A 25,536-nucleotide genomic window follows, 5' to 3' on the forward strand; every position below is an offset into this window, starting at 1 on the left:
TCTCTTCTATTCCGCTCTGGTGTCTGAGTAGATGAGAGGCCAAGTCTTATCTCGCTTTTGCATGTATTTGCTTTTTGGACAGAGGCCCTAATCACGTATGCGTTGGCACACTCTATATATGTGGACGCATTATGTCCTGGTTATGACCCTTATAAATATACAATTCTCTACAAATATATATATATTGACAATTTATTTTGACAATTATTTATATCATTTTTCTTCAAACTATATAATATTAAATTTAGCTGTCACTTGATAAATTTTTGATTTTCTTTAACAAATAAATTATAACAAAAAAAATTTATTAAAAACATGGACTTGTAGAAATTTTAATAAATTAAAAATGCAATTTAATTCATAAAGTCTTACGCTTATAGAAATATTTATACAATAATTTGAAAATAAAGTGGCCAAATCTCTTAAATAAAATCTATTAATTGTGTTAAAATAAAAAATGAACAATCCTATTTTTTTAAGACTTTAAATTTTGTTTACTTAAAGCTAATCGTACTCTGCAATCTCGAAAACATCTAATCATCATCAACTAAGATTACCTAATCAAATTATCAATTTATATTGAAGTTGTGACAGGGAAAACTGAACTTCCCATGGTCGTTATCGACCACTTTATTGACGCCACGATAAATGAGGGTTTTCCCTTACCGTTCGATTTTTGACAAGTAGTTCAGACTTGTCACCGGGCGTGCAAATCGAAAATCTCCACTGCTGTCCCCAAAAACGAAGCGGGGTTGACAATAGGAAAGTTCGAGAACTCGGAATTGAGGGTTATAAAAGAGCCGACAAAAGAAACATCGAGGCTTTTTGAGCCAAGCCCTGGAACAAGTAACGCTTTTGAGCCAGGCTTTAAGCCAGTGACGCTTTGAGACAGTGAGGCTTTTGGCAAAACAGTGAGTCAGTGTAGTGCTGTGTAGTAAATTCTGTCATCAAGATTTAGGACCCTCAAGAAGGAAGTCAATGTACGATCCGGAATTGGGAACCCTTTACTTGGAGTCAGATAGTTCATTGAAGACGAGAGAGAGACCAACCAGCCGCTGATTTCACCAGTTTCCACCAGGACATCACTCAACGTTTGGAGAGTTGTAAAAGTTAAGTCAGGTATTATTATTACAATTATTTCAGGCCATGCTTGAATTTGAAAATTGAGAGGCCGAATTAACTGTAATAAAATTTTGTCAATTAATGATCGCTATTGTCTCAGATGTCACTTTTAATTTAGTAGATTCTTTTATAAGTAAATTATTCATCAACGTCATTTATTAGTTATTACAAGTCCTTTAGTTATGGGAAATTATTTAAGTAAAATTATCTTGGTAAAAATTGAAATAGTAGAAGCATTTGTGTAATTTAGATAGTCAAGGTCATTTTGGAATATATATAGTTTGAATATTTAATGAGGCTTGTTAAATTTGTAGAATTTGAAATTTGAAATTTTGTAAAATTAATTCTAGGCCGTTGGGCTAAATTTAAATAATTTAGTAAATCTAGTAAATTAGTTTATTGAGAAAATAGTTTATGAATTTAATTGAATAATTTTGATTGATAAAATTTGGTAATGAATTAAATTAGTGAATTTGGTATTTTGTATTAAAGAAATGTTAAGCGTAAAATTTCAGGAATTTAGAGAATTAGTAATTCGGATAAAGTGTGTATTGAGTTAGCGTCCGGTGGACGATTTTGTATGGAATTAGGGAGTTATTTAGAAACGTTGTATAGACGCCCGAGTCGGGGGTGCAGTCGGGAATAGGTTTTAATAGGTGGTATTCCGTCAGGTTGATGAGGTAAATTATGTTAATTGGTATTCCGTCAGGTTGACGAGGTAATTAATTGGTATTTTATGGTATTCCGTCAGGTTGACAAGGAAATTAAGATATTGAGATATTCCGTCGGAGTGACGAAGTTAAGAAAATTGGTTATTTAGTTGTAAGAAGAATTGGCAAGGGCCAACGTAGGTAAGAGGTTCTCACGATTAAGTTAGTTTAAGTTGTAAGAATAAATTGGCAAGGGCCAACGTAGGTGAAAGATTCTCACAATTAAGTTAGTTATAAGGAAATTGTTAAGTTTGTAGATTGATTGAATAAATCATTTTAATTGTTATAAATAATTTTTTTCTCAGTTTTATTTACAGCCTTTCTCGGACTTCTCACGACCCTGTCTTTTCCCTCTCATGTTCCCCGGTTTCTGGGAGACCGTGTCTAAAATCCCAGTAGCGCCCTTTCTAAAGAGGAAAGAGGTAGCTAACTGAACCTGGGCTAAACCCCCCGGTTACAAAGTAAACTATCGAATAATATTGTGTTATTTTTTAAGTATCGATTTCGTAAAACCGATTAAAATATCAGAGTTCATTTTTGTTTATTAAAGTAAGATTCAAGATAAAAATTCTCGAACAAATAAAATTATTTTGAATCAAGACAAAAAATTTTCAATTAAAATAAAATTTATTTTTAATCAAGAGAATTTTTTTCTCAGTGTATATTTACTGCGTCAACGACTATGAGTTACTAGATTACTATTATATTTATGATTGTATTAGGAAATAAGGCATTCATAAAACGAAATTAGATAACAAAAGATAAGTGACTTACAATGTATAACTAAGTCACTATTAGATACCATACTAAAAGAAATGTTGACTATGGTTACAATGATTATTTTTAATAGACAGAGAATATGACCTCACCCAAAAATTTACTTTATCTTGATCTTGAACTAGAGACTTACAGATTATAATCATTTATATTTAAATTTACAATTTATCAAATTTATAAAAAAGTGAAAATTATATATATATAAAAAAAAAAAAAAAAACACTTTTTGTACAATTATGTATTCGTTAAAAAAATTAAAACATTAAATTTCCTTTTACTTGAAGTTTGAATTTTCTAAAAGAATATTTTATCGATGGATATTTTCATCGTCGTAATATTTTATCGTAAAGTCATTCATCGTGTCACCATATTTATAGTTCTATTCTATTGCCGTTTTTTTAATAGTAATTCATACACAAGTCCTTGGTTGTTACAAAAATAAAGCATTGTAGATAATAACGATGGAGGTGGGACTTGGTATATATACCGAGGACCGGGCCAGTAAATTATCAGTTCAAATTTAGTCTTTTGTGATAATACGGAGTTACACTATACCAGCCTAAAATTTTTTAAAAAGTACGTCAGTATCTAAAGTAATAGATGAGAATAATATTTTATAAAAATAATGGAGAAGGCTTTTGACAGTGAATCATACATCGACGCGTACTCCTTGCAACGAAGGGATGCGAGCGAAATTATCGAGGAATTTGCGGACGAAATATCCTCGATGTACGGCAAGTGCATTGATATTGGTTGCGGTCCTGGCCACGTAACCAAAGAATTGATCTTGCCAAAATTACCAACCGAAAGCGTGATCGTCGGCGCAGATATTTCAGACTCGATGATTGAATCCGCCAAAAAAAGTTACCGGGATGAAAAAAGGCTGTCGTTTTTAAAACTGAACATCGAGACTGATGAACTTCCGATTAAAGAAATTGAGAAATATGATAATGCTTTGTCGTTTTATTGCCTCCATTGGTGTCAGGATATGAGGTAATTATTTTTACCTTCAAAAATTATTTTCAATATTTGACATTGAAATTATTTTATTTATTTAAAATTTTAAAATATGAAAAAAAAATTTTTTTTTCTACAGAAAAATTTATTAATTTTTTCATACCTTTCTTTTGAGAAAAAAATTAAGTTAAAATCTATAAGAAAAAAATTTTTTTTACTACAAAAAAATTATTAAAATTTAGAATTAAAATGATGATTTAAATATTGAAGATATGAAAATTTTTTGGCATAAAAAAATTCCTTTTTGATTTTTTTATGTTTTCCATCCTTTAGATAAAAAAAGTTCAAATTTATAGAAATAATTTTGTTGAAATAAAAAAAAGAATCATAAAATTTTAAATTAAAAATTTTGATTAAATTTAGTGGAAAAAAAAATTTTACCTATTATTTATTTGCAAAAAAAATGTATTGGTGATATAAATAAATAAACTAAAATTGCAGATTGACTTTAAAAAACATTTATCAGCTCCTTCGACCGGGAGGACGTTCCCTTGTAATGTTTCTGTCTTACAACAATGGATTTGACGCTTTCATAAAATTTCAAACGAACCCACGCTACAAATCTTATATGGAGGTAATTAAACATCAAAGACAATAACTAATTATAATTAATAATTAAATACTAAAAAAAAATTCAACTAAACAGGATGTGTTAAAATACGTTCCACCTTTTCAAAGCTGTTCCAACCCGCGCGCTTCACTGAAGAAAATTTTAGAAGAAGTTGGCTTTGAAGTACTGCACTGCAGTAACAGAGAGAAAACTTACGTTTTTGCAAACATGGAAATTTTACAAAGTACTTTTTTTTTTTAATTACAAGTTTATACATTAGACCCGTAAATTTTATAATTAACAAAATTAATTTATATTTTAACAGAACACGTCATCGCAATCAACCCCTTCCTCAACAGAATACCGGAAAATTTAAGAGACGAGTTCAACACCGCGATCACTAAAGAAGTAGCCGAGCACAAAATAATATTTGAGAGCCATAAAAATAAATCTACGGGGTACAGTGTTCTCGATAGGTACGAAGTACTGATTGCTTATTTTAGAAAACCATTAAATAGTTTTTCCAAAATAATATGATTGTTATTGAAGTTATAAAAAATTATATTAAAAATTGTTAAACTTACAAAAGCACTATATGTTTAAGAATTTTAAAAATTTACCAAAGTTTTTTAATTTAGGGGAATGATTAACTCAGTAAATTTGTTTTTATTAAATATTATATAACTATAAATGTAACTATATTGATCAATTTCTGTTAATTAAGTTATTTATTATATTGTTCATAAATACAAAAATAATAAAAATATTGACTGTTAATTATTAACGACAAAAATTGGATGTGAATAATAAAACTTGGGGAAAAAAATATTATTTTAATTGTTACTATTATTAAAAAAAAAAAAAAAAAAAAATAAATCAATTTTTCATATATTTATATATACACTAGTCACAAAAATTAAGGGATATAAAAAAAATTCCAAATTTTTTGGTGATTTTCAGCGAGCTGTAACTCCGAGGAAAATGATCGCACAGAAAAAAAAAAAAAAGCAAATTGTAGCTCCAAGTGTCTAGTTTTTAGATATGACCATGAAAATTTTTTGTCATCGTCAGGTCTGGAGAAATCCTAAGAAAACTACTGAAAAAAATTTTTCGAAATTTTTTTCGTTTTAAAAAGGTCTACGGGCTTCAAAAAAATTTTTCGATTGTTTCGTTTAAAAGCTCTTTTAGTAAATTTAATACCCTTTAATTTGACGTAATCAAAAAGCCTGTACGATAATTTGCCGCGGAGTTATCGTCAATCAAAGCAAAAAGTTTTTTTGACTTTGGAAATCAATAACTCTGGAAATAATGACCGTATAGGAAATCGAAGGAGGGTTTTGAAAACTACACAATATTCTCTATAAGAGAACGTAAACCGCTTTTGAAGAAAAATTTTTTTGAATTGAAAACTCGGACTGAAAAAAGACAAAAATTCGCATAATTAAGGATATTTGGATAACTTGGTATAACTTTGGATAAAATGGATGAACGAAGGATATCGTTGGTAATTTTTAACTTCAAAGTGTCCCCTAAAATCCCTAAGAAATTCAAAGCGCTGCGATTTTTTGTTCATAGTGCCCAGAAGCTTCAAATTCTGTGTTTTCGCAAAAATCACCATTATGAGCAATTTTGTGATTTTTATTCATTTTTCCATTGAAAAATTTTTTTCAAAATTCTTTATTTTTTCGATCAAAGAGATTGATTTTTCAAGAAATTTGAAAAAAAAATTTCAATTTTTTCGAAAATTTTTTCGAAATTTTCTCAATTTTTTTCGACTGTTGTTTTACCGCCGGCATTAGCGTTACTCAAAGCGTACCACGTGGAGGTTGCTCGGTCGGATTTACGCTTCTCACACACACACACACACGCGCGCGCGCGTGTGTGTGTGTGTGTGGGTGTGTATCTTTGTCTGCATGTTTGTCTGTTTGCAGCTGCCAAATGACCTCTGTACGCACGGCAGTAACTGCTCAGTACCGTGTATTGCCACCTCTGTTCCGAATCACAGCTCGTAAACGCTCTTGCATGTTGATGCATCGTCGAATATCACGTTGCGAAATTCCTTGCCAACAACGTAACAACGCTTGAGTCAACTGATGAAGATTGTGCAGTTGCGGATAGTCTCGCCGCAATCGACGCCCAAGCATGTCCCAAACATGCTCAATTGGGTTCAAATCAGGACTCATCGCTGGATGATTAAGCGTTGTTACGTTGTTGGCGCGGAGAAAAGTTCGCGTACGAACTGCAGTGTGAGGACGAGCATTATCCTGCATCAAAATGAACCGTCTTGCCCCCATGCGTGTGCGCATAGGCAGGACGTGTGGCTCCAGAATTTCGTCGACGTACCTATCGGCAGTCAACGTCCCACGAACGATGACCAACGGGGTTCTGGTATTGAAGGACACGCCTGCCCACACCATGACTGATCCACCATTGAAAGCTGTAACTGGTCTCGTAAAACCATCCCGATCTCGTTCTCCACGACGGCGCCAAACGAGAGATCGTCTATCGCTGCCATGAAGACAAAATCGAGATTCGTCAGTCCGTAATACACTGGTCCACTGTCTACGACCCCAATGGTGATGATCATGAGCATAGGCCAATCGGGCTCGGCGATGTCGTGGAGTGAGCATAGGCACGCGATTTGCGCGTCTAGCGCGTAGTCCTTGCTCTCGAAAGCGATTTCGAACCGTCGATGCCGATATGTGTTGTTGGGGAGGACGTTGTCGACGATTGCGAAATTGATGAGCGATCGTGTGGGCATGCGCAGTAGGGTTTCGACGAGCATCTCGAATGATAGCTCGATCATCACGCTCGGTAGTGATTCGTAGTCTACCTTGACCCGGACGACGATCGTAACTTTGAGTCGCGTTAAATCGGGCATAGGCCCGACTGATAACGGACTGGCTCACTCCCATAGAAGCTGCTACTTCCACCTGACTGTAGCCCTCTTGAAGGAGGGTAACAATGCGAGCCACATCTGTGGCAGCTAAATGTCGACGAGGCATATCAAAAGGTGCTTATCAAAGAAAAGCTTACATAAAATTCACGTAAGGAATTTAGGCTAAAAAGAAAACGTAAAATTCAAGTTTTGTGTGAGGAAAAGCCGAACTCCGCGGGGGGTATATCAATTTGTTTTTATTGAATTTTTAAAATGAGATTTAAAACTAAGGCAGTTGTAGCGGACAGAAAAAATTGAGTTAATTTTTTTTGACAATAGTGAAGCATTCTGAAGACGATAAAAAAAAAAAAATTAAAGAAAAAAATTTTCGAAAAAAATTGAAATTTTTTTTTTTCAAATTTCTTGAAAAATCAATCTCTTTGATCGAAAAAATAAAGAATTTTGAAAAAAAAATTTTTTTCAATGGAAAAATGAATAAAAATCACAAAATTGCTCATAATGGTGATTTTTGCGAAAACACAGAATTTGAAGCTTTTGGGCACTATGAACAAAAAATCGCAGCGCTTTGAATTTCTTAGGGATTTTAGGGGACACTTTGAAGTTAAAAAATTACCAACGATATCCTTCGTTCATCCATTTTATCCAAAGTTATACCAAGTTATCCAAATATCCTTAATTATGCGAATTTTTGTCTTTTTTCAGTCCGAGTTTTCAATTCAAAAAAATTTTTCTTCAAAAGCGGTTTACGTTCTCTTATAGAGAATATTGTGTAGTTTTCAAAACCCTCCTTCGATTTCCTATACGGTCATTATTTCCAGAGTTATTGATTTCCAAAGTCAAAAAAACTTTTTGCTTTGATTGACGATAACTCCGCGGCAAATTATCGTACAGGCTTTTTGATTACGTCAAATTAAAGGGTATTAAATTTACTAAAAGAGCTTTTAAACGAAACAATCGAAAAATTTTTTTGAAGCCCGTAGACCTTTTTTAAGACGAAAAAAATTTCGAAAATTTTTTTCAGTAGTTTTCTTAGGATTTCTCCAGACCTGACGATGACAAAAAATTTTCATGGTCATATCTAAAAACTAGACACTTGGAGCTACAATTTGCTTTTTTTTTTTTTTCTGTGCGATCATTTTCCTCGGAGTTACAGCTCGCTGAAAATCACCAAAAAATTTGGAATTTTTTTTATATCCCTTAATTTTTGTGACTAGTGTATTATATATATATGTATATATGAAAAATATATCAAAAATGCATGTGGGTACTCAAATGAAAGCTCTCGATGAGTGTAACACCGGGATGAGCTTATATCTTCAAAAACGACAATAATTAAAAAAGTACAGTGCAATTTAACAAAAGTAATTAATTTAATGAAGTAAAATTCAATTTATTTACAAGTGTTTAGTTCACAAGTCATAGCAGTCACATAGTGACTGCAAGGTTGCAAGTAAAATATTAATCAACTAAACAAAAAACCGAGAGATAAAAAAGAAAAATTCTCAACGAAATAAATTTTTTACAACAGTGAATTATTTATTTAAATGCTGTCTTTGACTTTACAGTATGATTTAGCCATTTATATAATATTCGTTATCCATACGTCGTACAATATTGAATATACAGTGTAATTAGTAGTAATTAATTATAATTAGTTATCTTACAGATACACAGTAGTAGTATAATATTTAGAAGTGACTTTTATTCCCATATATAGCAGGTAACAATTTTTATAACTAATCTAATTACTAACCAGTACAATAAACTACTGAGTAAGTCACAGTTTTATCCTGTCACAAATTTTATAAAATCTCCTGAGAGATTATTTCTCGACACCTTCGACGTAAAAACCATCTTATACTTATTTATACTTTTTTAAAAATAAACATTTACAACAAGTAATTGATAAATAAAAACCTCGAACATTTAAAGTTTACATTAAAATTGCGCCTTGCCACTAATTTACATGCTTTATCGATAAAATTTTTTTTTTATTTTTAACTAACTATCGTCTAACAAGTACGCACGTTTTAGTGATAAAATAATAGAGAAACTTACGATAGAAGCAAACATCGAACATCGAACAAGTTTTTTTAGTTTTATTAATTACTCTAAACTTTTATTTAAAATGTGTTTATCTAGCTCTTGCTACTGCATAGAGTCAGACTGACAGAGAGAGCAACTTATTTTTTTTTATACAATTTTTACGGACAAAAGTATGAGGAGTACTCGAGGGCAAGGCACAAGTGAGTCTGAGAGAAAATTATAGGATGATTTCTACTTGGCTTTCTTTACTTTTTCTTTCGCATATAATTCTGTCTCTAATATACTCGCGTATATCCGTAGGGCTTGTCGCTCAATTGGCATATAATCAATACTTTAATTAATTACAAATAAATTTCAGGATATTATATTGTGGCTACTATTATAATTATTTAAATATTTGATCCTAAAAATAAATTTTAAATGCTTATAAAATTAATTAAGTATTTTTTTAACCACTTTTTTTTTATCAGTACAATTTTTTGTAATTACCATTCGATACTAAGCTCAAAATTTTTTTCACTGTCCTTAGAAAATTTTTAATGAAAACATTTTTTTATTTTTTTTTTTTTTTTAATAATTAAATATTCATAAAAAGGAACTCTTTTTTTTTAATTACTAAAAAAAATTTTTAAATCATAAAATAACTTGAAAAAAATTTTTAAAAATCGTTTTTTGAAAAAAAATTATAATGAACAACAAAATTTGATAATTTTTTAAAAAATTAAATATTAAAAGAAATAAATACAAAAAATTGTTTTTTAAATATTGAAAAAAAAAATACATTCAATGAAATTTTTCAATAAAAATTTCATCCATTAAAAAAATTCGGTTACAATTATAAATAATTTTCCTTAATAACTGTTTATAATTATTTATGATGTAACGATTATGTACTTTCATCTTAAAATATATAAATATGTTTATGTGTATAAGTTTATATGAATGTATAATTAATTAATAAATATAAAGTATACATGGTAGTGTATATACTATAAATAGATTTATCTATAACTATGGAGCACATGAGAAAACACAGTGTTATTTTTATTTTATTTATTTATTGAATTAACGTTTTTTATCCTTTATCTTTGTAATATACGTTTTTTTCTACCGACATTTATTCAAATAGCTGCACAGCAAAGCAATTCCTTCGCTTAAAGGTAAACGCTTATCAAGTTATTGTCGGTCGTTTTATGTAATAATTATAATTTATAATAATAACAATAATTAAAGCGTCGACTGTAAACATCTAAATTAAGAAGTGTTTAATCAATGTAAAGAATCTCATCTCATCGGAAAAATAGCAAGTTATAAATATACTTTCATATCAAAGACAAAAAAAATTTTTATAAATATTATTAATGTATGCACTTTGTTACTGTTAATTAAACCCAGAAATGGAAGACATTTTTTAAATAATAATTTTAATTTAACAAAACAAAATAATTATTATTGTCAGATTATTATAAATAAAAACAACTTTTATTTTTATTAATAATTAAATAACATTACCGACATCACTCATTCCTACAATTACTGCAATAAATAAACGGTAGCAGCTTTTTTTTTTAAATACTATTAATTTACACAAAAACTGTCAAAATATTTTTGTTTTAATTTTTAATCATAATTTTTTTTTGTATCCTCATTATTTAATAATTAATTTAAGACAGTGCATGCGTTAATGCAATTACAAAATACTTAAAAATAATTTTAGTTAACATTAATTCATCCACACATTAAACATTTATTATTTACCATAATTATTGATAATATACGTATACATTTAAATAAATTTAGTGGCGTACACTGATGAGTATAATATTGAGAGGTTTAGAATTCAACAGAATCTCATCAATGTACTTAGCTTACTTAATATTTATAAGTATGAGTATAATTAAATTGCTAAAGAGACTTCGTAGCTTCGATACTATCATAGAGTCAAGAAGATTCCTTCAGAGTTTAAATATAAGAGTTTTGTTAATAACTTTGTGCTCCATTCAAATAATTTTAGTAACAATTAAATGAAAACCTGTTCCAAGCCCAATCGAGTGAATACAAACAAGATAATTGTTCATTTAACATTTTTTTTTTTTATAATTTACTTTAGCGTTTGGTTTATACTCGTTGATAATTAGAATTTATTCGAGTGTTTGACAGCGGCCAGGTACCGGAAATCGTTGTAAAATTATTTTTTTGTTTACATTTGTACGTAGATTGAAAATCGATAAATATTTTTTAATTAAAACCCTTTACGCACTGTTGGGTAATTTTTTTGGGCTTTAATTAAAAATTTTTTAGAATGGCAGAAACGAAAGTTCAAGAGAGAAAAGTTAAACTCTCTTGCTAATTATTTTACAGAATCACAATAAAGCAGATTAAGCTACGAGTAGTCAATAGGCCGTTTGCACTACACTTAATAATTATTATTTATTTTTTTTTTTTTTTAGTTATTTTTATTTTTAATTTTATTTTTATTATAATTATAATTATAAATATCATATACTTAAATTTAAGACAGTAATTGGTGTCCTATTGATAAAGATTAAATTTAAAAGCGTGTGAGTATAATTTATGATCACTATCATTACACCATTCAGTGGCACTCTCTGATGAAACAAATTTTCCAACAATTATTCCTAGTATTTAAATTATTATTTTTCATCAGCGTGAGCGAATTATTCAAACTTTTGAATTATTAATTTGAATACTTCTCGGAAATCTGCACGCAGCCAACAAAATTTTTGTTTCATCACAATATACAATTTAAATGTATTTATTTTAATGAAAATTTACATTGACAAGATAAATATTTATATATTTATATTAATCAATTAATTAATATACATGTATATGATTCTAGTAACACAAATATTTAAGCGTCATAATCACGCGACTGACGAGCCTTGCAATTAAATATATATATATATATATATATATATATATATATATATATATATATATATATATATATATATATATATATATATATATATATATATATATATATATATTTATATAAATATTTATTTATTTATATTCAAAAATTGACGAAATATAAAGGAGCGTTACTCGATCAAAATTATTAAAATATATTTATATACAGTTAATTAAAATTAATTACTGACATTTGTGTATAAACATTCAGAAAATATTTTAATAAATATATGATTTAAGTGAATCAACAGTAAATATTGAATAAATAATTACGATACAATATATATTTGGTTTTTTTGTCCTCAATTTAAGGAAGACTATTTTTTTTTTTTTTTTTTTTTTTTTAATACAATAATTTTGTTGCGTTAAGTAATTAATGTATAAATGATCATTAAAATAACTGTATCGCGCTTTAATCTGGCAAGTCAGCGCATGGAAATTTTACACATTTATTACACAAAGATAAGATATCAAACATTTAGATTTTTCATTTGTCTAGCTACCGTCGCTACATTTATTAACAACATTAACAGCAACAACACATAATATATCAACGCGAATATAATAATCTCTATTATTAATATTAATAATATTAATATTATTACAATTATATTTCTATGTAAATGTATATTTATGTTATGTATATACCCATTTGTATAAATATATTTATATGTATATGGCATGGAAGAAAATGTTTAAGGAAAATCGCAAGTTATGCTAAGATTAATCAGTTGAATTAAAAAAAAATACATACAAACAAAAATAATGAACACAATTTTTTTATAATAATTAACAAAATTCAGATCTATACTCGAGTTTATAATGCATTCATAAAAATCTCTTATAGAGAATTCTCATCAAACAATTTGCATTTAAAATGCGCATTTTAGTCCTGTCGAGTTTTTTGTTTCCAACAGAACCGGATAATTCCATTTTTTATTATGATTATTAACTAGCGAAAAAAAATTATAACTCTTTGAATAATTTCAACTGCAATGAATTTTCATTTTTAATTTATAATTATATGATTTATTTTAAATGCGTGACTGAATAATTAAATGGAATTATTTGATTTTGTTTACGCTAATATGGAAATAAAAATAGCAGACGTACAATAGTTTGAATTTTTAAATAAATATTATATATATTTTAGGTAAAAATGACTTTTTAATTTTTTTTTTCGCGTTAAATATTTTAATTTTTATCTATCAATATCATAATGGTATATTTAAAAATATCAAAAATGATTATACATCTCCTACTTTCATCGCCATTACATTAATTTAAAAATATTACAGATGAATAAATTAATTAACTATTACAATAATTAACGGCGACGTAAAACGTTGACTTGTCGCGGGTATTAAATAAAACTTGCTCTTATTTTGATAATTTATGTTTACAATTATACAATTTACTATCTACAAATGCAATTTTTAGTTAAGTATAAATATAATGGACTAAATGGACTCTGGGGATCGGTATAATTGATAAAAGTTTCACATATTTAATATTATCGTTGAATATCCAGTATATATTGCTTTCAGATATATTGAAGCTCATTTTAACGATTTTATTATTTTTAATCTACTTTTATTTAAAACTGAGCGTTGATAAAAAATAATAATTTATTATTCATTGATATAAATTTATTGAAACTCGTATCCGTCAAATATGAATTCATTATTTATTTAAATATTAATATTATTATTATTTCTCTTTTTTTTTTTTTTTCTAACAATATTATTAGCAAATAGTTCAGTCGACTTTCGTACGATTGTAGCAACTTCAGTGAGAAATAGAAGCATTGTACTTTTGTTAATTTTATTATTATTAGTATTTTTATTATTATTTTCCATTCATTTTCTTCCTGTCCCCTAAGTCGTAGATTTTATTCATTTTTTCATCAATCATACGATTGCTTTTGAGATCCATTATATATCACAACGCGTCTCGCAACATCTACGGCGATTTGATCGAGGTCTCGCACAATGAATATTATTTATCTATTTATTTATCCATTATTCATTATTCATTTTGCCGACAAACAAATAAGCGTAACGGCAATAATGAATTATTTAAATAGTCCTTTTGGCATTAAAAAAACTTTGGAGTCGTTAAATATTTTATTAATAATAAAATAAATTAATTAAATAACGAAACTCTCAAAATCTAACCGCCATTAATCAATGTATCATTTGAAAGACATTGATTTCTTAATATTTATTTTAGTTATTTTAATCATTATTATTATTATTGTTATCATTAATATTAATCTTATATCAATAAATATATAGATATATTGATTTATACTTATGTTGACAAATGGTAACTTGTGACTTATCTTAAAAATAAATAGTGAGAATACTCATCGCTGATGGTTATAAATAAACAGATTTACCATTAATGAGGATTTGATTACAATAATTATTATCATTAATTTAATTCATTATCTTCTTCAATACGATTATAAATAACAGGAAAAAATGTTACTACTAAATGCTTATCGTGTAAAAATTTTTTTTTTTTGATTGTCTTCCTCGAAGCTACCGTTCAACCAATTGCTCAGTGTCCAAAATGATATTTATATACGAATAAGCCTTACACGATGATAATTTACTTTATTTATTCACTTATTATTTAAATAATTTAAAAAAAGTTATCTCAGACCCACGTCTCAGTCGAAATAAATTTATATAAATCTATTGATAAAATTATTAATTTGATGAATTATTTGTTTTACCACCAAACTTATTTTATTATTATCAATATTATTATACGGTTGCCAAATAATTTATTTAATTATTTTTTTTTCATTTACTTTCAGTCAAATTTTACAATTGCCCAAAAATTTTTTATAATAATCAAAATTTTTCTAGGCCAGACAAGTTTTTAATTTTAGAAATATGGATTTCATTTATCATTTTAAAAATCTAATTATTCCTCAATATCATCAATCATTATTATCATTAATAATTATCATTATAATTATGCATGTTGTATATATGTATGTATGTTTTATATTTATATTAATATTTCGTGGCAATAAAATAAATGAATAACTCTTATGTATATAACAACAAGATGGAGAGCAATCGTTTACACTTATTTAGAATAATTTACGGTCTGACAATAATCATTTCGCTATAAATCATTTATACATGGATTACTTTAAAAAAAAAAAAAAAATTAATAGAATAAAAATTAAATGGTAACCTGTACTCTTTTAATACTGTTAAAAAACAACAAAAAAATTAAATCAATAAAAATAAAACAAAAAAAAATAAATTGAGGAGCTATGGTTATAATATATCGTACTTTGTGCGACGTACTATATCTTTAAACATTTTAAAATACCTGTCTCATAATAGACACAAAACTGCAAAGACTTTGACGTCAACAAAGCGTGTCTTTCATCAGATACAATATAAAATACCCGAGGAAGATTATTCCTCAATGTAATCACGTCCAGCATTTTCTACCATTTGTCATTAAAGCATTCGCAGCTTAAATATTTCCGTACTCGAAACTGTAATATTCTATTTTTAAAAAGTCTTTATCTGTTCGCTCAACATACACTAGACGTGAAAAGGTCGATTGCGATATAGCTCATGGATCTGGTCGCGATCCTGCGGGGGGAGTCAGTAGGGTGTTTTATTCAGTGTGTCGGCAAAACTTGTACTAGCTGAAGGCGTTAATGCTAGCTCACCGCTCTCATATTTATTGTAACGACTAGTATATTCGGCTTGTATTGCTGCCTTTACCTGAAAATTCAACCAATTTTAATAAAATATAAATACATATCCGCCTTTTTAAATCAATAAAACCACACAATTAACCCTTATACTGTTTTAATGTCCTATCCTCAGTTTCAATAATTACTCAGACATTAAGTATTTAGTAATTTAATCGTAAATAAGCTTTTTATTCAGTTAATTTTATTGCTCATGGTTAAGATGAAAATTTTAAATGAATGCAAATTTATAATTAAGTAACTAGTACCTTATTTCTCTCCTCTTCAAGTTTCTGGCGAATTTCCTCGTGTTGCGACTCAAGCTCAGCTTTCTTCTTATCATAAATATCCGTCAGCCTGCCACATTCATTAACTCCCTTCTCAATAGTCGTCTTAGCGACTTCTCGTTTCATGCGATCAAATTCCGCCTTATCTTTATGTACTTTTGCCAACTGTTTCACCTAATGAACACAATAATTTATATTTAAAAATTGTTTTTGGAACTTATGCTTTTAAAGTTCATGTATGCTCGTAATAATGAGCCTGGTAAATTTAATTCAATTGATAAAATTTATCTAAAGTTCTGTTACATTTACTGCGAGATCAAATAGACAGTAAATGTAACAACTTTTGACGAGTGTCTATTCCAATTGACCGGGTTCTTCATTTAAAATGCATGTATCGATCAATATATCGTTCAAACTTTGTAGTTTATCTGAAAAAGTTACAAACCTCGAGGTGTCGTAATTTTTGCAACCTTCTCATGGCACTGCTTATTTCTCTTTCCAAAAGAACTTTAAGTGTCTTCATCTGATTTGACTGTGACGTTTTCATAACTTTTTCAACCATGGTATACACAATGTCATGGTATTTATCTTGTAGTTCTTTTTCTTGATCCAAATGCTCTTTAAATATGTTTAACAGCCGTTCACTTTGACTCCTGGGAAGACCTTTAACTGCTCCCTCGACACCCTCTTCCTGGCACTCTGATGTCTCTGCCAAAGTCACACTGCTCAAACCAACGTCAGTGGAAAATCTATTGTGACAAAATAAAAGACAATTTTATTTTACTTTTTTTGTATTAAACTTCAACTTTTTGTTTACTGAAGCTCAAATTAAAATGAAAAAAAAAAAAATAAATAAATAAAATAAAAAACTTACATATTTTTAGTAGAAAGTCGTTTCACCAATTTATTATTGTAAAATTTAGATTTGTGTTTTTCACCGTCAACAGATCCTTTTGCAGATTGTAAACGCAAGCGCTCTTTTTCATGCTTGCGACGCAAAGATTCAAATTTTTTCTCAAACTCTCCTTTTTTCTCCAAAACAAGCTTGTTAGTCATAAGTTTTTCCAATGGCTCCGCGGAAATTCCATCTCCAACTTAATTTAACAAAAAACACAAACTTCTATTACTTCTGCCAGTTAATAAACGCAGTAACATAAATATTATTAAGTAAACTTACTCGAAACTATGACAGAAGCGTTTTTATTTGACGTAACATCAACAACAGAAACTGTTGACGACACAACTCCGTCTTCCACATCAGGAGTGTCTGGGACTTCCAAGCCCGCAGTTGATGCCCGACCATGTGGACTTTCTGACAACTGTAACGCACCCGATAAATCGCCGGAAGGCTGTAATTTCTTTGCTTTTGTTGTTTCATCCTTAAAGACAATTATTATACCTCAATAACCACCCCATAACCACCAGTATCAAAGTATCAAGTATCAATTTAAATTTTACGGAGCTGAAATTCAAACGGAGATTCTTTTAATAATTACTCTTACTTTTTAGCTAGTACCAAAAATAATAATTAAAAAAGAAGATAATATTTCAAAGCCAAAAAATTTAACTTGTTTATTGTAATAAAATAATAATTGGAAATTATAACTCCCCTTTCGAATTTCAGCTACTCATTTTATCTACAAATAAACTAAGAAGAACAATCGATAAATAAATAAATAAATAAATATCCACGTATAACAAATAACAATTTACATACAAAACTCACAGTCGGCTTTGCAGTACCAGTAACAACTTTTTCTTTTTCCTTTTCTTTTTCTTTATCTTTTTCTCTATCTTTTTCTTTATCTTTATCCTTGTCTTTATCCTTAACATTTACCAATGTTAGTAAGCACAAACACACCAACACACATTGTTAGTAAACCCTAAATAAATCCCAATAGAAAAATTCAATAATAAGAAAAACTTACATCGGAATCCCCTTCGAGCTCATCAATGTCCATCAACCGTTCTAATTGTTTGGCTCGCTTTTCCAGCTCACACTGATATTTAATTGGATTGGCAAGAGCCTCCGCGAAGTCGTTGAATCCGTCAGGTACATAGTCCTTAACAATAACATGTAGAAAGAGACTGGCTAGAGGACGGGGCTGACCGCATTCGTTTCTGAGTGTCACGTGCCGGTAACCCGGGCAAAGACCCACCACGGGGAGAACTCGGTGGCCAATTAACCGGCCAGACTCCTCATAAGCAGCGATACGCAGTGACGCCAACTCGGGTAACACGACCTTCTTGAATACAAAAGGCTCTTCATCGTAAATAGGATTTATCCCATTGTTAGGTACTATTTTAGTTTTGAACTTCTTGCGCACAGTGTCCGCAGGCAGCCCATACATATCGACCTCGACGTACGTGCCCACTCTTTTGTCACTCAAAAATTGTCCAGATATTACGTGTATGTGTACAGTACCGGCAATAATTCCATCGACTGTTGACTCAGCGAATGGATCCAGGCGGCGATCCTTACGTCTCATGAATTCCGGCTTAAGCAAATAGCCACAGCGTTGATTATACTCAAAGATTCCAATGTTTAGTTGCATAGCTAGATCGAGAGTTTGGTAATTTAACGCAACCAACTGACAGCCGGCATTCCAAAATACCTGAGGCATAAAGTTACTCGAGTCGAACCGCGTTCCGGCCGGATAAACACGAGATAGTTGGTGCTTGTTATAGTTGACAAATTCCAATGGTCGCTCTTTAAGCAAAGTTGTCGCTTGCTTTTCATCAAACGAAGACATTTCATACATACGGTTTTTTTTCTCACTATTCTCAAAGCTATTAAAGTGCACGGGCTGTACATAATTTACGAGAGCTGATATTTCAGCCCCGGCTTCCGTTTCTTTGGCGGTAGATGCAACTTTGTCGGTAGCTGCCACCTTATCGTCCATTCTCAGTTTAATATCCTCAACGTTTGATTCATCTTCCTCGGTACTGGACTCGTCTTCATCATCTTCATCATCTGGATTACTGTCTTTACTACCCTGTCGCTGCGGGAGCATTGCCGGACTATGAGATACGTCATTGCCAATTGACTGCTCACCGTCTACTTCATTTTGCGGGATTACATCGGGTGGTGGACCGTTCTCACCGTCAGGTTGCTGACTGACACCATTACTCTCGGCCACTTGACCGGCTTGAGCAGCCTGATCTCCTTGCTGGTGCTTCTTGTGGTCTTTCTTGTGATTACGGTGCTTCTTTTTGTTCTTTATTATTATCTTGCGTTTAAGTAGCGACGGCGGTGGAAGCTCATGACCTGGTAATAGCTAACACCATAAATTAAACACAATTAAATTGTTAATTAAACGAATCAATGCCGTAAGAATAATTCTTCATTAAAATTATAGATTAAATTCAAATAAAAAATTTAGTATTTGCAAAAGTTAGAAATTAAATTTTAATTAACAGCAAGATTTTTTTAATGATTTAAATAAATAGATGGGTTATTTAGCGCTAAATCTAATTACTAACTACCAGGTTTATTATTTAGCAACTACAACTAGCAATACCTTATGCGATTCAAGGGGAGCATCAAGCAACATGTCACCAAAGTACTCCCTACAATACTGAGCAATCTTAGCCTGTTGACGCGGATTGCAGTGATTCTCGAAACTGAGTACAACTGGGAAATCGGATGTTTTGAAGGCACTCTCCGCTATCGCCTCGATCACATCCCGAGCGCATATTTCAGGCACAAATGTGTATCTGATAAAATATTTCCCTTAAGTTCTATCTACTTTAGATATTATACATACTTGGAAAAAATAGACTGGTCCAGAAATAAATACTAAACAAGAGATGAAAATAAAATTTTTTTAAGCTAATAATTTTTACCCATGAACTATTACAGGCTCGTCAAATTTTCCATTCCAGAAATCTAATTCAACGCAACGACAACCTGATAGTAAACATTGCCGGTATATCTCGACGGAACTTTTTCCAGTAAGTTGATGGCCTATTAAAAAAATAATTAAATATAATAACAAGCTTATGAATTAAATACTGAAGTACTTTATTAATATTTAACATCAATGAAATCATATAATATAAAGTCGTTACTTAAAAGAAAAAGCTAAAGCTTTTTATAAGAGTACTTACAGCTATATTTATAGTTAAAATTACCTGTTAGATAAGTATTGTGACTAGAATTGATAAAATAATGAGCGAGTGGTTGATCCATATCATCATCTAGCTCATACTTGGACATGGCAACAATTGGATTATCTTCACTCATTAAATACCTAAGAAAACCATCTGAACTCAATTGTCCTCGGCTGGCGTTATTTTTATCCGGTTCGTATTGATTGATAATATCTCGAGCACGAGCGTCGTTCGCGTACGGATATAATATTTCATTGAGTCGAGGATCACGCTGTGATTTATTAAGAAAATCAACAAATTGTGATGTTGACATCAATCTGCGTTTGCTATTCCCACCGACGATTTCATCAAATACTTTTTCAATGTCCGTGCGCTGGGTTAAAGACTTGTAGAAATTGTAAAAGTCTTTAAATTGAAATTTTTGTAGCGGCACTGCGTCAGTCTGCAATGATAAATCAAACAAACCATTAAATCAGATATTTTATTAAAGTAAATAAATCATTAGATATAACGAATAGGAATATTTTTATTAATAATCAAAAGCAGTAATCCATTTTATTTATTTTTATCGTTATAATTTTTTTATTTTTTATTATGATTGTGGTAATATTAATTCAAATTTAAGTGTGTTTTTTTTATTTATTATACTATTACAATTGGTATAAGAAATCAGTGAACTTGAGGGCTTATTATTTCATTTCATTTTATGATAAACTGTATAAATGTCATAAGTCATAATATAGAAGAGCTATCAATTCAAGGGATAATAATTCCGATATTATAAAAAATGCGTTTAAAAAATGTTATAAATTTGAAAACAAATGATAAGGCATTGAAAATATTTTTTAAATGTTTGAAGTTTAAATTTTGGATAAGATAATAGAGATAAGAAAAAACTTCAAGATAATTTTTTTTTTTTAGAAAATATAATTCATTACTTAAATAGTCAGTATCAAATCTATCGTATCTTCTATTCTTTTAAAAAAAATTCAAATCAAAAGTTGTAAGAAAAAATTTTTAGAAATAATCGAATTAGGAAATAATACTTAAAAAATTTTAATTATAATTATGGGTGATAATCATCTACGAAATAAGAAATTAAACGAATTACAAAAATAAAATACATATTTTTCATAATTATAATAATAGAATAAAAATCACCTGAATCATTAATTCTATTTATTAAAATTCTCGTTAAAATTTCAACTAGTGTGTCAAAATAAAATCTAAAAGATGATAAAATGAATTCATTACTTCTTCGTCATGTATCTTTGGATCCATGCCAGTTGTACTCTCTAAAATATATTGTAGAAACCTACCGGATAAATTTTAACTTTTTTTTGGGACATACTACTGCCAAATATAAAAGATATTATCAATGTAACTGGTGACAATTGAAAATATGTAGACAATTATTTAACTCACATTGTATATCACTAGTTTACTGTCAGACATACTAATCATTATTATTATTATTAAATAAAAACAAAACAGCAGAACAATGCGATGGTTTTGAATAAAAAATTCAGTGACATTGTAACGAAATATAATTTAAAAAAATAAAAAATTTTAAAAACATAGCATTTTTCATGATGTAATCCATATTACGAATGATACTTATAAACATAGATAATTTTCAAGGGTACTCCGGCATGTTTTGTAACTTATAATTCAAGTTACACAATACCTAGATCGCACGTGTCCAAGATAATCCAGCAATATGTATCAAATATTCATATCATCGTTTAAATAGCTGAATCGTTTTTTAAATTTTCATTTACTCAGCATGCCTGAGCTTTTGAACGTGCATTAATTATTCTATTTATATTTAATACCCATAAATATACTACAAGTATTCGACTAATTTATTTTTTTGTCGAGACATTAGCGCATATCAATACACATATGGTTTTTCGACCACTCAAAGTCGCTTTAAAAACTTTTAATGGACAAATGTACGAGCAACATAAAGTTAATGGTCATTTTGGCAACGAGCCACAAAAATTAACGCATGGAACAAGCTCATAAAACAATTAGTATCTACAGTTTAAAAATTAATTATTTTATTTATTTATTTTACCTTGGCAGATGGCAAAGAAGAAATATCAAGTGCCTTTTCGACGCGCTTTCGATCCTCTTTATTTGTCGTAAACATTTTTATTATACTAAAAAAAAATAAATATTTATACAATTAAAATTCCATCGTAATTTAAATTTTAAATATTTACGAATGATAATAATAAAAGAAGTTAACTTACTTTTTTGTCGAAATTTTACCAGTTTTATCAGCAGTCAGAACTAATTTTGTATGGGCCTTTTGTAAAAATGCAGTGACACTACTATTTAATAACGTTAAATTATACGCCAATTGTAATAATTGATCCGTCCAATGCCGTACTATTTCCGCTTTATTCGCGCAAAAGTTTATTACTTGGACATTAACAAAGTCTGATCCATAACATACGGTCAATGTTTTATCTTCTAAAGAGTCTTGCGAGCCCATTGTCACTAGTGACTTTAACTTTGGATCCTATAAATGAATTATAATAATTACAGACTACTACATAAATAAATAATTAAATAAATCAACACACATACTTATATTTACTTCATTACATTATATATTATATAATATAATATAAACAGTTAGATGAAACTATTCAGTCATTCATATCAATAAAATAAGTATACATATTTATATAAATATATATATATATATATATATATATATATATATATATATATATATATATATATATATATATATATATATATATATATATATATATATAAATATCTTAATGTATTGTCACAAGTTTTGTATTTATATTGACAACTCTAGACACTCTGAATAAGACATATTACAAAGCATGTTGTAGTTGACTTACAAAACAACTCGAAGATTATTTTTTTTTTTGTTTCAATTTAACTCATGACCTACTGTCTAAGTAGGTAAGATTAATGAATAAAAAAAGTTTATACCGTGAAGTTATAACAAATAATAATAATGAACAATAAATAAAGGGTAAAGTAGGTAATATATTTTCTATTTATAATTTTATCAATAATTATTATGTCGCATAACTGTGATGTGCGTCATTGGCATCATCTCTATGCAATAACATGATATAATTATAGAGATTCCAGGTAACTTTAATGTAAGTTGAGCATTACTAGTAATCACTGGCTCTGATAAAAGTCTGTACTTTTAGCATTTGAATTATACTTGTGCTGAGCTTTGTAATTTTTATATTCGCTGTGTCTAGAGTCTAGACGGTTTTAATTAATAAAACCAAAACATCCTGTGTTTCTTATTATACAATATAATTGATAATAAATAATAATGACAATAATAGTCTCTAATGTATGGTATATACCTTAGGTACTTTGGCGTGTTTTCCAGTTCTGGTGTCTCGTATAATAGAGATATCCAGCATATCAACTTCATTATTTTGATCAATCCAGTACAGATAAAATCCAAACTCATCAACTTTAAGTGTAACTGGAGTACCCACACCGGAGTCCTGGAATAATTAAAAAAATAATAATAATAATAATAATAATAGCGGTATTATACATTAATTTCCTTAGATAAATATACTGTTACATAATAGACAGATAATGGTATTATCAAACAAACTATGTAAATAATTCATTAGAATTATCAGTATTAAGTAAACATTGGAGCGGAAGATAAACAAAAAAGTCTATATCGACATTATAGTAATACAAATGATAAATTACCTCATCCCATTTTATAAATTTCTCCCCTGCTTGCAGCTGGGGTGAAACTTCCACTGTTTTTGTCTGCATCGCGTTTATCGAGGGTTGTTTATTATTGGCCATCATCTTTGGTGTGTAAGCAATCCCAGTTGCTAGATAATTATTTTTTATTTAAGATCTAAAATTCTCCCAACAATAGCCTCGTAAGCACTTGGAAGCCAACGAAACTCAATATGAGTCAATATTATAGAATATTAAATAAATAATCACTAATCCATTGAGGTATTGATAAAATAAAACCTAGCCCAGGGCGTTACTCAATTTTATAAAATAACGAATCACTGTTATTATATCATCCACATAATATTCAAAATAATAACAAAATATTATTAATAATAATAATAACAACAATTATTGTTATTATTAAGGATATTAAAATAAATAATGCTCTCGCTCGGTGTATTAATTATCTCATTAATATCTCCAGTAGACTTCCCGGATGAATATATCACGTTTATCTTCTCTGGCTGACAAATTGTCGAAATAAGTTAACGCCGTATGACAACCACACGAACAATAATAACAGAGGGTGAAGCCTTGTCAATTGTCTCGTTAATTATTTTCGTTTGTTGATAGTACCCTTGCGGGAATGGCAACGACAACGAGGTGAGTACCTCCACCTCCTCACCAGCCCGGATGGACATTGACAATAAAATAAGCCCTATGTCAACAACTAAGTCACCCGATAAACCATACAGTGTTTCGACTAAACAACACTGTGTCTTTAACTGAGACAAGGGCTATCATGATGACACTGCGATGGACCAATCCCAATCTCCATCTGAATAACACAACGTATTTTAATTTTATGTTAATTCATAAAACGTTTGCCGAGTGTCACCTGAGTATTTAATTAAAATAAAATTATTTTATCTTCTGATATTGTTGATGATGATGATGTTGTTAGTGCTATTGGAAGTGTATTCTAGTTGGAAGTGATGATGTTGCTACTTGCTATTGGTATATACTTCTTCAGGGTGACTGCAACAGCTACACTGATCCGTAGCCGAAAGCTACTGATCCTCTACTCAAACTCGGAGCGAGCTAGAGCACCGTAACTACACCAACACATAATGTTCACTAGCAGTCAGCCACCAGTTCCTTCTTAGTTTCCTCTCTCACCTACACAGTATTAAATTCTACATTACCCTGATAGCTGGAGCGAACAAGTGAGCCAGCGCTCGCGCAATCATTACTACATTGCTTACCAATACTATTGCTAGTATGTACAAACACAAATACTAAACTAATACTATTTAATAATAAATATAAAACATACCCAGAGGCGATACGAGCACGTACGTACTTGTACGTACTATGTCAACAGTCACTACTGTCAGTGCTTGAGTTTGTCATTTCATATGTATATATATATATATTATTATGTATATAATTTGGATGGTATTTCACGGAGCCTGCTCACATATCACCGAGTACAGCGGAATAAACTAAATATAATTGATAGTTCTGTGTCTCTGTGTGGGTGCCTTAAATATTCGCGCCAGAGGGCGCATGACAGTGCGCGCCATTTTTTGTCTTGCGCAGTAACTCCTGCGCAGCTG

At 29.6% G+C, this 25,536-nt stretch overlaps 2 protein-coding genes across 8 annotated transcripts; one reads left to right on the forward strand and one right to left on the reverse strand.

Annotated features, from left to right (window-relative positions):
* The first annotated feature begins 827 nt into the window (after positions 1-827).
* On the forward strand, positions 828-4,980 carry Jhamt (juvenile hormone acid methyltransferase). Of its 3 annotated transcripts, none has more exons than XM_074245790.1 (5): positions 828-1,119; positions 3,244-3,602; positions 4,068-4,200; positions 4,273-4,420; positions 4,502-4,980. In XM_074245790.1, exons 2-5 carry the CDS (start codon positions 3,337-3,339, stop codon positions 4,711-4,713), a joined length of 759 nt encoding a protein of 252 aa, XP_074101891.1. In that variant the 5' UTR covers positions 828-1,119; positions 3,244-3,336; the 3' UTR covers positions 4,714-4,980. The 3 variants fall into 3 exon arrangements, with proteins under 3 accessions (XP_074101891.1, XP_074101890.1, XP_074101892.1); XM_074245791.1 differs by lacking the exon at positions 828-1,119 and adding an exon at positions 3,129-3,185; XM_074245789.1 differs by lacking the exon at positions 828-1,119 and having other exon boundaries at positions 3,053-3,602.
* Positions 4,981-12,378: 7,398 nt separating this feature from the next.
* Plc21c (Phospholipase C at 21C) lies at positions 12,379-25,390 on the reverse strand. Of its 5 annotated transcripts, XM_074246071.1 has the most exons (16): positions 25,254-25,390; positions 24,816-25,096; positions 23,936-24,755; positions 23,569-23,715; positions 22,450-22,721; positions 22,272-22,356; positions 20,213-20,633; positions 19,925-20,045; positions 19,600-19,795; positions 18,007-19,356; positions 17,805-17,903; positions 17,256-17,457; positions 16,953-17,172; positions 16,524-16,827; positions 16,061-16,252; positions 12,379-15,822 (listed from the first exon to the last, which is right to left on the reverse strand). In XM_074246071.1, the coding sequence occupies exons 3-16, from the start codon at positions 24,038-24,040 to the stop codon at positions 15,700-15,702; spliced, it is 3,837 nt and encodes a 1,278-aa protein (XP_074102172.1). In that variant the 5' UTR covers positions 24,041-24,755; positions 24,816-25,096; positions 25,254-25,390; the 3' UTR covers positions 12,379-15,699. The 5 variants fall into 5 exon arrangements, with proteins under 5 accessions (XP_074102172.1, XP_074102171.1, XP_074102176.1 ...); XM_074246070.1 differs by having other exon boundaries at positions 23,936-25,096; XM_074246075.1 differs by lacking the exon at positions 17,805-17,903 and having other exon boundaries at positions 17,256-17,397; positions 23,936-25,096.
* Between the last annotated feature and the right edge of the window lie 146 nt (positions 25,391-25,536).

The sequence above is a fragment of the Cotesia typhae genome, unplaced genomic scaffold (assembly GCF_013202065.1).
Source record: "Cotesia typhae breed Kobodo isofemale line unplaced genomic scaffold, CoteBio_Ctyphae contig_48, whole genome shotgun sequence".
Lineage (NCBI taxonomy): Eukaryota > Metazoa > Arthropoda > Insecta > Hymenoptera > Braconidae > Cotesia > Cotesia typhae.